Below are 13812 nucleotides of genomic sequence, written 5' to 3'. Positions count from 1 at the left end.
TGACCTCAAGAAATGTGTGTCTAGATATAAAAAATCCAAACTGAAGTAATGTATTTTTCACCTCAATATTGCATTCTAAGAATTTAATCTGCCTAATCTGGAGGACTGTATCCAGAACTTTCAACAACTTTTAGGGATACCCAATTTATTTTTTCACCTTGGCAGCTGAACACAAATTAAACCTGAAGATTTGAAATATGAAAATATTTATCAGCAGAAACAGGTTGCCAAAATCATTCTTTTAAAAAGGTTGTTGTTGACAGAGGGAAAATAATATTAATGAGAGGATTAAGTTGAACAATTTTTCAAACAGGATTTAACAAACTTACCAGCATCAGATTGCTGCACAGTAATTGACATTACACATTAAACTTGCAAAATTCTGCGCACTGTCACACAAAATTTGTCTCCATTCTTTCCTACTTTTAACACCCCTAGAAATAAAGGATACTTCAGCCCATTCCTACATCTCTTCTATATCATGCCCTTCCTAGAAGACATCAGTTTGTCTGCAGTGGAGCCAAGATACAGATAGAAAGTGAAACTATATATGTCAACCAACACTAAATCAGAGAACTGTGATAATTACTGAAAATACATCTAATTTCTGGGGAAAAAATCCAGTAGTTTTCCATTATTAAGCAGGAGAAAAAAAAGGTGATAGACCAAAGCATGATGATGCAGAACCTCCAGTGGCTACTGTTTAGATACTGTTTAGAAGTACCTTAGGAGCCAGGAATTTGCACTCTTAGAATAAAAGTGAAATTTGCCTTGGTTTGTTTTTTTGTTTTTTTTCTTTTTTTTTTTTTTTTTGCGGCAGTTCTTTTATTTTATTTTTAAACCACTACTCAGATCATTTTCTCTAGACTCCTCATTCCCATGATAATTTTCTCTGTCACATTTGCCCTAATATAAGTTTCACCTTGGATCATGTATTACAAAGTTATCTGTACAAATTACCTATACAAAAGGCATCTTTAACAAAGTTAGGCATGTTGCTTTCGAGATCTAGGTATGATTATTAATTACAGACAATTTAACTTGAAGTGTCTATATAAAAGAGAATAATACATGTATTTGCTTTGGCTGATTCTCTTTGGGAAAGAATCCTTTATAAAGATAAAAATCCTTTATTTGTATTTTCAGCTTCTCCAAAGTAATACAAAGAAATTGTATGAGCAACTCCATCACAGGTAATTAGTATGATAACTATTGAAAATTAATCATAGCATAAACAGATAAAGTAGTATTAAGGAAGATTATAAACCAACAATTAATGTTTCCATGAGCTACAGCTATGGCAGATCTCTAAAGGGCTTCCCTAACTTCCAGTTTAATTTTTTTTTTCTTTCTGTAAGAGAAAGGTGAAGGGATTTTTTCTTATGCCTTTTCAATTGTTTTCTGATAACATGTGGTGAAGCTAATCAGACAACCAATCAGGTCTCATTCAAAAACATGAGTCAGCTGAGTAGGTCTTGTGTGAGAGAACTAGAGAGGCAAGTCACCTCTGCTTACAGGCAAAACATTTTGTGACACAGACTCCAGTAGTAAATTAGCCACCCTTAATAGTCTCTGCATCTTCTGGAGTATGCAGAGGTACAGCAGTTCAGGAGTTTACAACACATTTCTACTACGTGTTGCAGAGGTTGGATTTTCATTATAAACCCCTGTGCAGGCAGACTGATTTGGCAAATCACATTTCGGCTGTCACAGTTTGGGAAAATTCAAGCAACTGATTTTATCTGAGCACAGCTAGGTCACACTAGTGATGTAGAATTTTAGGAGCAATATCCAGCTCTCTTCCCTTCAAAACAGAGAGGGAGAGAGTTCCCAACACTCAACAGTGCAAATTCTGAATTTTACACTGGAGGCAGCAATGGACTGGAATCTTGGCTTCCCATGAGATGCTCAAAAGCAAATGGAAAAACCTCAGGAAGGATTGCTTCCAGACCTACTCTCAAATTTAAATACCTGAGCCAGCTTTGACAAGAAAATTATTGGATGAGAGGACAGGTTAGGAAGGTAGGACACCACATGGCATTCATCTTATTTGCTGTCATGAACTTCAAGATAAATTCAATTAAACTAAAGAGATTGAGAAAAATTATTGGAAACTTACAGATTTTTCATATTAAGCTAATAAATAAAATCAATACATCAAACTAATTCCTGTCAACTTGGGTTGTTTCTGTAGAAATCAATAGGAACCCTGACTATTTCTTATCAAACTATAAATCTTAAAAAGTAGATACTCTGTTATACCTATCTTACTTAAGAAATCTAGATCATTTTGATAATTCTTTTATTTATGTTTAGATGGTGAGGTTCTGGGTTTTGCTAATAAAACCCTTCTAATATTTAAAAAAAATCCAAACAAAAAAATCAAATAATTGAAAACCCTGAGCTTTTTAAATGGAGTTTGATATTTGCAGGAGAGAAAGAGGTGAGTAGGACTCGGAAAAGCAGTAAAACTGGGAAAGTTCTCTGTTGCTGTTACAGAGACATACCTGTATACAGACAGATATAACTCAGCATCAGATACATAAGGACAGACAATAATCTAATAAATAAGGGGGAACAAGGAAAGGACTCATTAAATGCACCACTTCCCTTATTCCACTCCTCAAATGGTTCTTTTCATGTATAGCATTCATTCCCCATTAGCTCCTTTCTTTGATCCCAAAAATATTTTCTTCTTTTATTTGCCTACTTCCTTTTAACTTCCAGCATTATTTTTCTTGATACTTATATCTTAAGAAATAACATATGAGAAAATAATGCACAGACACCAAAACCTATAAACACATAAATTACATCTCATCAAGCAGTCGTTTGCTTAATTTTTTTTTTCAATATGTTCTGGAGTTACAATCACATCCTCTTGCATTATGCATTTGTACAATCATATAGCACAATGAATTACAGATCTCTTTTTAGAATATAATCTAATTATAGAAGAAATTCATTGACTTATTAAAGACCAAATTTTTTTCTACTTACAGCTCAACTAACTCCAGAAATGTTCTGTACATTTGCAATTGAACATTATGAATGTTCTCACTCACTGGGTAGACCACACACTTGGGAAGAATTAGTCTTTATCTTAGCTTCTAAAACTTACACTACATTCGTTCTTCATTTTTAAACGGATCTAGTTATTGCTTTGTCGCCTATTACAGATTCAGCTCCTTAATGAATTTAACATACATTTTATTCCTATGTGGAGATACATACACACATAACCTTCCTTAAACTAGAATAAAGCATTTCAGTCTTCTGTTTTGCCAGTAAATAAAAACATATGGTGATTTTTTTCCCAAGCTTATTTCAAACCAAGCATTTCTTTTTTTATTTCCCTTACTTTACAATGCTTCAATGCAAAGTACATCCTGCAAAAGAGACTTAAATATTCCACTTGGTTACAGTAACAAATACACAACCACTTTTCTGTCTTCTAAAATTGTTGGCAATTTTAGTATTAGTTAATTGTTTTTCTCAGTTAAGTATTTTTTAACTGAACTATCTAATGCAATCAGAAACATCCAGAATAATTAATAGAAGAATATTATAAGCAGGAAAATATGCTGCGTGCTCAGCATTACTCACCTATTTTGTCACCTAATCCAAATAGAAAAGCCAGTTTATTTTGTCCCTAAACATTGCTTTCTAGCAAGCTTTAGTTACAAACAATCCTCCAGGGAAACACCATACCAGTTGTTCAGCATTATCCTTTCAGATTTGTTACCCTCAAAGATTTAGGCCAACCATTTTTCTGGAGAAGTTTGACTATCCTGTGCTGCAGGAGATGTGCCTGCTGTAACAAGCAAGTGGCAAGAGATCTTGTAAAAATAACCATAGCTGAGTTGATGTTGAGAAAAGAGTCACCGTGCCAGGAGATACTTGAAAGACGTGCAGATATGCTATTTAGGGATGTGGCTGAGTGGTGGACTTTGCAGTCCTAGGTTAATGGTTGGACTCCATGATCTTAGAGGTCTTTTCCTAAAAGATTCTATGACTCTAAGTCAGCATGGATATTAACAGACTCCTAGGTAGTCTTTTTAAACATCTGTTTTTAACATCTGTGAAGACTTTTTAACTTAGACGTGTCTTCCATAGCACCAGAGGAGAAACTTCATGGGTCCCAGCTTAAAATTCTCTTGTTATGTCCCCAGTCACTATTGCAATTGTAATATGGTCACAAAATGCCTGCTCATAGCTCTATGACTTTCTGACCACATATGAAATAATTTTTGAATGCTATGAAGTATGAATTCAAATGACACAGACTTTGAGAAGGTAAACAACATTGCATTTAAGGAAAAGCATATTGAGTTCTTTTAGAAGTTGGGTGAACTGTTGCAAAACTATTCTTAAAGACTCTAGAGTGATTTGAATTCATTACTTAATCATATCAGTTTTGTACAGTAAACTAATTTTTTTAATTATATTTTTAAAAGAAACAAGGGTAAAATGTAGAAAAAATTAGAGAACATGCCCACAAAAAAAAAAAAAAAAAAAGGAAAACATTTCGTAAGCTTAATTTTGTTTCAGTCTTGATTAAAAGAAGCTTACCAAACTGTTGTTTCCACCTGACTGTCATGCAGCTGTCGATTGTCTAGCTGGGCAAAGAGAGGAAAAAGAACCTGGATCCCTCCAATGGAATGAATTGCGCTGTGAATGGAGTGGGTTACAATAGCTTTCACATCCTAAAGACATAAAATAAAGGAAAAGCTACAATTAATCTCAATTTTAAAGAACAGTTAAAAATATAATTCTGCAGCACTTCAACACCAAATTGAGCGCAGACTTTTAAAAATTTTGTTTCAATACTTATACTTCAACTATAATGACTACACTTAAAGGCAAACATTAAACAGAAAATTTTCAGTAACATGGCAAACTGTGCCTTATAGCAAGAAGTCTGTATTTCTTATGGGATATTTTTTTCCTTGCTTTAGAAAGGGAGCAAAGAAAGAACAGTTCAAGTGAAAGTTATATTAAAAGCTGACAGAGCACAAAAGAACAATCTCTGTACGTTAGCAGACAAATCCTCTGTGTGATGTTCAGCCAAGAGTAATCACAAAACATCAGCTTAGCAGCACCAACCTGAAGCATGAGAGCATGGGGGGAGTGTACAAAAATGGAAGGATTCTCCTTTGGTGAGGATTCAAGGCATAGCTGAGCATCGGTGGCCTTCGCATTATAGGTAAAAGCGATGCTGCTGGCGAGTTTTCCATCATACAGCACTTGTTTGTGATGCTCAGCCAGATGAATGTCACTCTCGGATTTAAACTTGAATGTGCTCTGAAAAAGACCCAAAAGTTTTACAAAGTAATTAATTTAGACAAATTCCTTGCCACAAAATATGCAAAAACTACATTGGACTTGAGAGAGAATAAATAAACCACTAAATTTCACTTGCATTTACCAGTAGTCTAATGCTACTGAACAATGAGATAGATTTGTTTCTCTTTAGTCTACATCACATCAATGTGTCAACACATTATTTGTTATTTTACATATTATCTCTCTTTTTAACATCAGTGTTTACAAGCTTCAGAAGTAACTATCTTAAAAAAACACACACTAACCATAAATAAGTTAAAATAAAATTTAAGCAAAAAACACACTAAAAATAAAGAACAAATTAAATGTGCTGCATTTAAGTTCATATGAGCTCACTCAAATTAGAATATAAAATGCTATACTATGTTGATTAGAGGAATAGTTATTTTTGAACAATATTAGAAACCATGCTTAATTAACAGTCAGGAGTATACTCAAATGAACCACTTAAAATCCAAAATAAATCCTAAATGCCACATTTTACATTAATTTTTTGCAAATTCAGAGCTTTTCCAAGGAAGACTGAAAATGAACATATCATGATTCACATCTGATCTAAAATTAAGTTTTTTGGCAACACTGAAAAATCAACAAAGCACAAGAAAATAGATTTTTGTCTTTCTGCAAAGCACTGTAAGATCTACTTGGCATATAACAATCATTTAACAGTGGCAAAAAACCAATTAATTAGTAGTAACACAGTACAGTGCTGTATTGATACAAGGAAAGCAAATTTATTAGAAATGACCACAATTTTATTGCAAATGAAGATACAAGTATATATATATATGTGTGTGTGTGTAAATATATACATACATAAAATGTTACCGCTAAAATATTTTCTGAGTCTAAAATAATTTATTTCTGAGCTTATACATGAATCATTTCCCTTGCTTTCACTGCGCATAGTGATCACAATTCTCTTTATCCCTTTGGTCCTACCAAATATGTCCTTTCTCCCACAATCTCCTCTTTCTCTGACGCTATTGGAAGTATCAGCACTGGGGTTTTTGTTATCAATGCTAGAATTAAAACAGGCAACTTATAAGCTATTGGCTTCTCTTTCCAAACAAATCAGAGGTTCATACTATTGATGTAAGCCTATAAACCCCATCCAGCCTTTTCAGAGCTCTCAGGGCTGCTGGAAACCCTGAAAAAAATTCTTTTGATTACAGCAAAACAGTGGGAAAGCCCATCTGCTCAAGTTACTGACACAGCAATAAAAGGTCTGCTGACTGCACCCCTTTGTATGTGGGCCAGAAGCTGAGCAGGCTGGCCACCTGACTGAAGCTGCTGGAGAGCTCTTGGAGCACATTTGTCTCAACCTTGCACTGTCCCAGCCTCGGTGATGTCTGGGAGAAGGGAGGCTGCAATGCTGAAAAGGTATCAGACACAGGCACCATAACAGAAGGGCCTGGAAGGGCAAACTCATGTAAATGGCAAATCTGTGGTTCAGTCTGCATTTGACAATGAAGGATAATATCTTCAGCTGCACTAGGAAGGATGCTGCCAGTAGGTGGAGGAAGGTGTTGTCTCCCTTCTACTTAGTATTGGTGAGGCCACGCCTGGAGTTCTGGGCTCCCACAGGGAGCCCGGCACTTACTGGAGAGAATGCAATGAATGGCCACTAGACATGGAGGGATTGAAGCATCTCTCATATGAGGAAAGGCTGAGAGAGTTCATACTCTTCAAACTGCACAAAAGAAGCAGCAGAGGGGATCTCATCTATAAATAACAGAAGGGAGGTTTAAAAGAAGACGGAGTCAGATTCTTCTCAGTGGTGCCCAGTGGTATGACACAAGTCAGTGGGCAAAACTGGAACAAAGAAGGCTCCCCTCTGAACATCAGAAAACACTTTTTCACTGAGAAGCTGCCCAGCAAGGTGACAGAGTCTGTCTCGGGATTTATTTAAAAATTGCCAGAAGATAGTCCCAGGCAACTGGATCTGGGTGACCTTTTTTGAGCAGGGAGGACCAGAAGACCTCCAGGTTCCAGTTGCTTCCTATGTCTTCAGCCACTCTGTGATTCTGTTATTTGTATTTGGGTTAAGAGTGTGTTTTGTAGGGAAACTCCCAGTGGTCCCCACTTATTTACTCTGTTCAAACTACAAAGCTGTTCAGAACCAAAGAGACTTCTTTCAGGCTGAAACTCAAATATCCTGCAATTGGTGATATTCATTCAGCCCAAAGGATGAGACTACAACGAATCCAAAGTAAAAACACCGATATAAGAGTCTGTGAGTACTCAGTCCTCAGCACTAAATGATTTAATCCAGAAATATGTTCCTGTTGTGCTACACTACTTACTGAAGTAGAAATTCCCAAAGAAGGAATATTATGCTCAGAACATGAGAGCTGGCTCTCTGTTGATATGGCTGCCTAGATCTCACTTATCAGGAAATGACTGCTACAGATTACAGATTTGTCCTGTGGAAGGTAACATTTCACCTCAGAGGGCATTTTAACTATACATAGAAATCTTTGCGCACTTTCTGCAGAGGAAAAACAATTTAGTGATTTCACTTGTTTCCAAAAACATCTATCTACATCATGCTTGTTCTATATTTTAATGTTTTACCACATGAAAACTTATTACTCTGAAAATCTTCCATGCCTCTCAGTTTTTTTCAGATTACAAAGCTCATATATTGAGTTTTTCATAACTTTGCTGTTTAAATAAGTCAAGGTGTTTCAACACAAAATCTTACCATTTCATGACCATGAAATCTTGCAGGATTCTAAACCAGTTAGGTTAAATCAATTTCATACACAAATTTTGACATTATTCTACCTCCTCAATGGCAGTGTTTAATATGCTGCAAGAATTTAAAATCACTATTTGAAAGTCAGACACAAATAAGTTTTGAATGAACATTATACTGCCTCACACTTTTAGCAGAAAAAAACAATTAAAGAAATATTCTGTCATCATCTAACCAAAGTGATCATAAATTGGAAATTCTGGTCTCCTAATCTATAAGATTATTGTAAAAGAAGGTAAAGAGAGGCTAAAAATTCTGACATATGATACCCCTTTATTACTAGCATTGATCCACAAGAAAAGAAATTCAGTACATGTATACTGTACTGGGGACTTGGGAAAATACATCCACAGGATGGTAGTAGAGGCTGTTGTGCATATGCAACTCTGAGGTCTGGCACAAGAAGTGTGAGGGCATCAGGACAAAGAAAGAGCCATGGATTTAAAAAATTCTATATAAGGTAAAAATGCATATACAGGATCCATATAAAGTATGTTTGTGGCTCCTACTGGAATAGGAAGTAACAGAGAGAGATGAGAATTACTCCAGCACTGTATTCTCCAGTAAAATAATCTGTGCTTGATCAGGAACTGCTTGAATACCAGCAGCTCTCCCCCTTCCTTTAGCAGCAAGACTGCAGCTTTTTTTATTTACTATTCACTACATATTGCCCTTGTAGGTTCAGCAATTGTGCATAAAATATTTTCTTGTACTATATAATTGGTTTAAGAAAATCTGAATTTTTGGTGCTGTTTTGTGTCTGTGTTCATGAATTACTGTATTCTTAATCCAACCTTATGTGACAAAAAGATCATTATTGCAGCACTGATCAAAAACAAACTCTGAAGCAACATATGGAATGATCTGATAACTCGCTTTGAAATGCCTATGGGAGGGCTAGGAGGAGTGGCACAGGTTTGACAGGGCTATTAGAACAGGGCTTTGAGAAACATCCCTTTATAAATAGCAGCAAACACTGGTATCAGATGCATCTCTTCCTCTCACATTACCTCCCCTGCCCCTCCATTGTGTTTATCAGCCCCTTGGGATCCCAGCACAGACGGGCTCTCCTCTCCTTGCTGCCTGGGAACAGGGATGGGCAGCAGGGAAAGCACAGTGAGAGCAAGGATGCTCCTCTCATTTCCTTTTTCTTTCTTCAATCTCCAACAACTGAAAGGATCTACAGAGTATCTAAAAGTCCTGTTAGCAATGCCAATGATCAAAATGAGTGTGTTTTATCAAAGATAAAACCTAGGTATGCAAATATTGAATCGTAATATGTTTCTACTAAAAATAGTTTCAAATTCCAAGATATATTATGGATTATTTTGGGAAGACTTAATGGGGAAGAGACAAATCATATAGTTCTATTGCCAGTGTATTTCCTCTCTTCCCCTTTGACATTTGATTATGAGTAATTTCTTTGCAATAGCTACTAAGAGTGTCAGTTTCTCACTATTGCTCCTCACACAATGTAACCTTTTATTTTTTAAAGAAAGCCTTTTGCTACAAGTGAAAATGTAGTATTTCAAACTAAAACATCTATTTGCTTAACAAATAAATTTTTATATTAGGGCATGCTGGTTATAACCAAATGCACTCATAAGAACATGCTGAGCAAGATCAGCATGGAAGGACTAAGAACTGTTTCTGTGTTACTATACTCTGTACAAGCATGTCACGTGCAATAAATAATATGAGCATTATATATAAATATACAACTATTTGATACACATAATAAGTAAGACTTATTTTAAGGACTTCTCTAGTCAGTCCTAAGACCTGTTGTTTCTACCTGCACCACAGAACAGGACGGGGACAAGGTGCAACAGATTCATTTATATCTGTAGATCAAGCTCTCACTTTTCCTGAACTTTGTGGCTTTGGTGTCATCCACAACATTATTTACTCAGTATATTAACAGATATGTGCAAACTCTCCTGTATGCATGTAGATTATGCAGATTTCTCTATTTTCCAGAGGTTTTAATGGCAGTCATGGTAGACTAGGGGCATTATGAATGATTGTGAGAGGAGCTGAATGAGAGGCAAAAGCATAGTCCCCTCTCATGAGCAAAGTAGATAGAGGAATGGTCACTTCCCCTAAAGAATCAGATTCTCAGATATGATGGACTAAAGTATGAATTTTAAATCAAAGGAACTGCCACATACTGTGTTAGAAAGGCAAAAAAGATCTGTATGAAGATATTTTGAAAAAATCTCAACTATTTTGAATAATCCTTCTTTGGCAGAATAGTTTGGCACAACTGGAGTTTGCAATTGACCTGGGGTCTTTTTAGGAAGGGTTGAACTGCTGATTTTCCCCATACACTAAGAGTACTAACAATTAGAATGGACAGGAAATGTAGTGAACTGCTTAAGAAAAGTTTCTGAAAGGCCAGTTTGCATCAGCAAGTTGAGTAAGAGCAAGAACATGATCGCTAATATTCAGGAAAACAAGCTATATGTCAATTGAGGCTTCCTTAGACTATTAAATCCCACCTAAAGTATTCTGAACTGGGGCACCTTTGCACCAGAACAGAATCTGAAAGGATTTACAGAAATAACCTTAAATGAGAAGTGAAACAGGCAGGCTTTGAGCGAAAGCTAGAGTTGGTGCCCTGAAATCTCTAAATGAAAAGACATGGGTTTCTTTTCCGATTGTGAGTAGATCTTGTGTTGGAAAAGGGTCAAAAAAGTCTTCTGTTTTGTCTTATTTTTGGGGGGAATAAGAAAGTCAAAGAAATAAATGTTATATCCAAGGTACTGCTGTGGGAGCCTGTTCTTTTTAACTGGTGTTAAATAATAAAATATATATCCATATTTTTAGACAAGGAAGAAAATTCCTTCAGAGAGCAAGGGGGCATTAACTGTTCTGTGTACATAATCCAAATCCAAAACCATGACACAATGAAAGAAGAATTTCAGCAAAATATTAAATATAGATGACATTTTTTAAAAAAAATCACTAAGAAGCTACATGTGTGCAGAAATGCAGTTTAAGGGAAGCCTATGAATCAAGTAGGGCAATTTGACAACTGTAATAAGGTTAGAGCAGTAACTATTGAAAATGTCATTTGGGATGAAAGCTCATATCCTTATCAATCCCTTCAACAATCAGAAAATATTACATAATAATTTGCACTTCTTGAAACACATGAAAGACTAATTCCTGTTTGATATCACTCCAGTATGTTTCTGCATACTGGAATCCTTTATTAATTTAAAAAATTCATAAAGGTTCCTACATTTGTTATTAAGTATAAGATTAAAAATTCTTTTGTATGACCAAAAAATATTTGCCTAAAAAAATTAGTGTATAAAGTTTGGAATAAAATACTCTTTGTTAGCACAGATGATGGACTTTTCATAACTGACTTAATATTTTTAGTTTCAAAAACTGTCATAAACTATTGGCAGTAGACCACTACTTCTCCAAGTAATCCTGATATACATATACTTATTCACCCTACACAGATACATACCATAAAAGATATTTCCATCTGATTCTGTCATTCAAGTACTAGCTGTAATCAAATGATGAAGAGCATGCATTTTCTACACACAAAATTAGTACTATTATAATATAAATGTTGATTTTTACTTACGGCTTTTAAAAGTTTTTATTTTCAGAGTACATGATATATATTGAAAAACTGAAAGACTACTTTGGATGAAACTACAAATTTCAAAAATTAGAAAAAAGAAAACTTGGGAATATCAGATAGTATAAACTGAAATTCATTACTGTTTACCTAGGCTTAGATGAATTTTCAAGTATTATCTACAAAGGCATTTCTGCAGATTTCTATGAAGTATCTGTGTTCTTGATGAAATAATACAATACAAAACCATTCCAAGACACGTATCTGACCAGCGATCTAAGTTTATGCATGCATCATTAATTTGTCCAATCTTCCCCTCGATGTCAGTGACAAAGCATGACTAAAGAAAAAGCTCAACTTTTACCTTATCAGGACTGTGTGAAACCGTGCATTTGAACAAAATTGTTTTATTATGTCTTGTTGAATGTTAATCTGCTTTAACTCAAGATTTTAAACACAAACAGTAGAGAAGAAAGTTATTTCTCTGCTATTTAGTGCGCCAAATACAAAATTTCTCTAATCTGATTATGACTCAAAGTAATTAATTTCCCATACAAACATATTTCAGCTATTTTTTAAACAAAACCTTCGTCTTTCAAAAAGATGGTAAAAAATTAGGGTTAGCTAGGATACTTGAAAAAATAGCCTTATGTTGCTGAAAGCAAATAACATTAAAAAATTCTAAGTGATTCTATAAGGAATATTCACATGCTTCACATATCTTCCAACTATATCTCTCAATAATTTTATTTTTCCAGTTTTATGCTTTTAAAATCCGGTATTACCTTATATCCAGGTCCTAACTGATGTATTGCAAAAATCTGTGCTGGGTTAAGTGCTTCAGTGAACACATATACTGCTCCAAGCTGGCCACAGAACACTCTATTTGCATCAGCAGTCTCCGAAGATCCAAGAAAACATTTATCATAGCTCTGTATCAGAAAGAGGCAGTTAATAAAGAAATAATATTAATGCACAGCTACTAAAGCCACAAATAAAGGGAGACTGGAATTAAAAAGATAAACTGATCATTAACAATTCTTTATTACTACCCTGTGGTGAATAACTTAATTTTGAATACTGTAGCATTAGGTGTTTTAGAGGTCCTTATGACTGGCTGGTAGGATTTGTTTTCTATTAATTGGTAAACATACAAGACAGAAAATGAGAATAGTACATTCAAGCACCAAATAATCCCCCCTATTGCCTTCTAGGAACCTGACACACTTGAACCTCCTCTGGGTAATTGTACTCAGAGCTCCTACTGTTAATACACAAGAACACATGCTGGAATAGCTTCTTCTTTTACTGCGGTGCCAATAGAGCTAAACACCTTTAGAAGGCAAAAAGGAAACAAATAGAGATTTTCTAATTTGCAGGTGTTGCATATTTTCCCTCTCTGACCACAGCCTATAATGATTTCCTCTGACCTTAAATCCTCTTCTGTCTTATTCTATACACACAAGAGTTGTTATTTTCCATTCTTTCTTCCAAAAATTATCCCTCCCTTCTGCTGTTAACTATCCCTGCCTTTCTGTCTGTCCACATCATACTATTTCAGATTAGGAGTGATTTTTGTGGCTATTTTGCAAGGATTTGGTGAAGTTTTCTGGTGCTTCCAAAAAACCTGTGTAGAACACACACCTGAGAAACCAGAAAACATGATGCAGCAAAAAAAGGACAACAGGAAGAAGCTCAAGGATCTTTGAAAGTTATTCTCTCAGCTTCCTTGAGTCATAGGTGTTTTATTGAACAGGAACAAGGGTCTGACATCACTTTTTGAGCTGAGCCAACAGAACCTGCAGTAGGAAACTTGCTTTTTCATCTGGCTTAACTGCTGAGTTTTACCTTGAGGAAAACTTTTGTCAGTTTAGAGAACAAAATAAAATACAGTGAACTGTAACAGCAACTGGTCTAGGAGGATAGGCTGTTAACAAGGAAAAGGGGGCTCAGGTGTAAGGACAGACAAAGATCTGGAGCTCAGCTTTAAAAACAGGTGAGGGAAGAAGTATCCAGGATTTTGTCTGTCATTATCCTCCTTTGATTTACCTCTTATAATTTTTTCCCCTTGGAATTTCTATTCTTTTAAGCAATTTTGACA

General features: G+C 35.3%; 1 protein-coding gene across 10 annotated transcripts in view; it reads right to left on the bottom strand.

Moving 5' to 3' along the window:
* NBEA (neurobeachin) overlaps positions 1-13812 on the bottom strand; it is a 457716-nt gene that overhangs the window by 339204 nt on the left and 104700 nt on the right. For all 10 annotated transcript variants that reach the window (XM_074535327.1, XM_074535328.1, XM_074535333.1 and 7 more), the window contains exons 8-10: positions 12497-12643; positions 5107-5304; positions 4573-4706 (exon numbers count right to left, since the gene is read on the bottom strand). In XM_074535327.1, coding sequence (XP_074391428.1) covers positions 4573-4706; positions 5107-5304; positions 12497-12643 — 479 coding nt within the window. The remainder of the gene's footprint in view (positions 1-4572; positions 4707-5106; positions 5305-12496; positions 12644-13812) is intronic.

Source organism: Zonotrichia albicollis, chromosome 2 (genome assembly GCF_047830755.1).
Source record: "Zonotrichia albicollis isolate bZonAlb1 chromosome 2, bZonAlb1.hap1, whole genome shotgun sequence".
NCBI classification, from domain to species: domain Eukaryota; kingdom Metazoa; phylum Chordata; class Aves; order Passeriformes; family Passerellidae; genus Zonotrichia; species Zonotrichia albicollis.
This window is presented reverse-complemented; position numbering and strand designations above follow the sequence as displayed.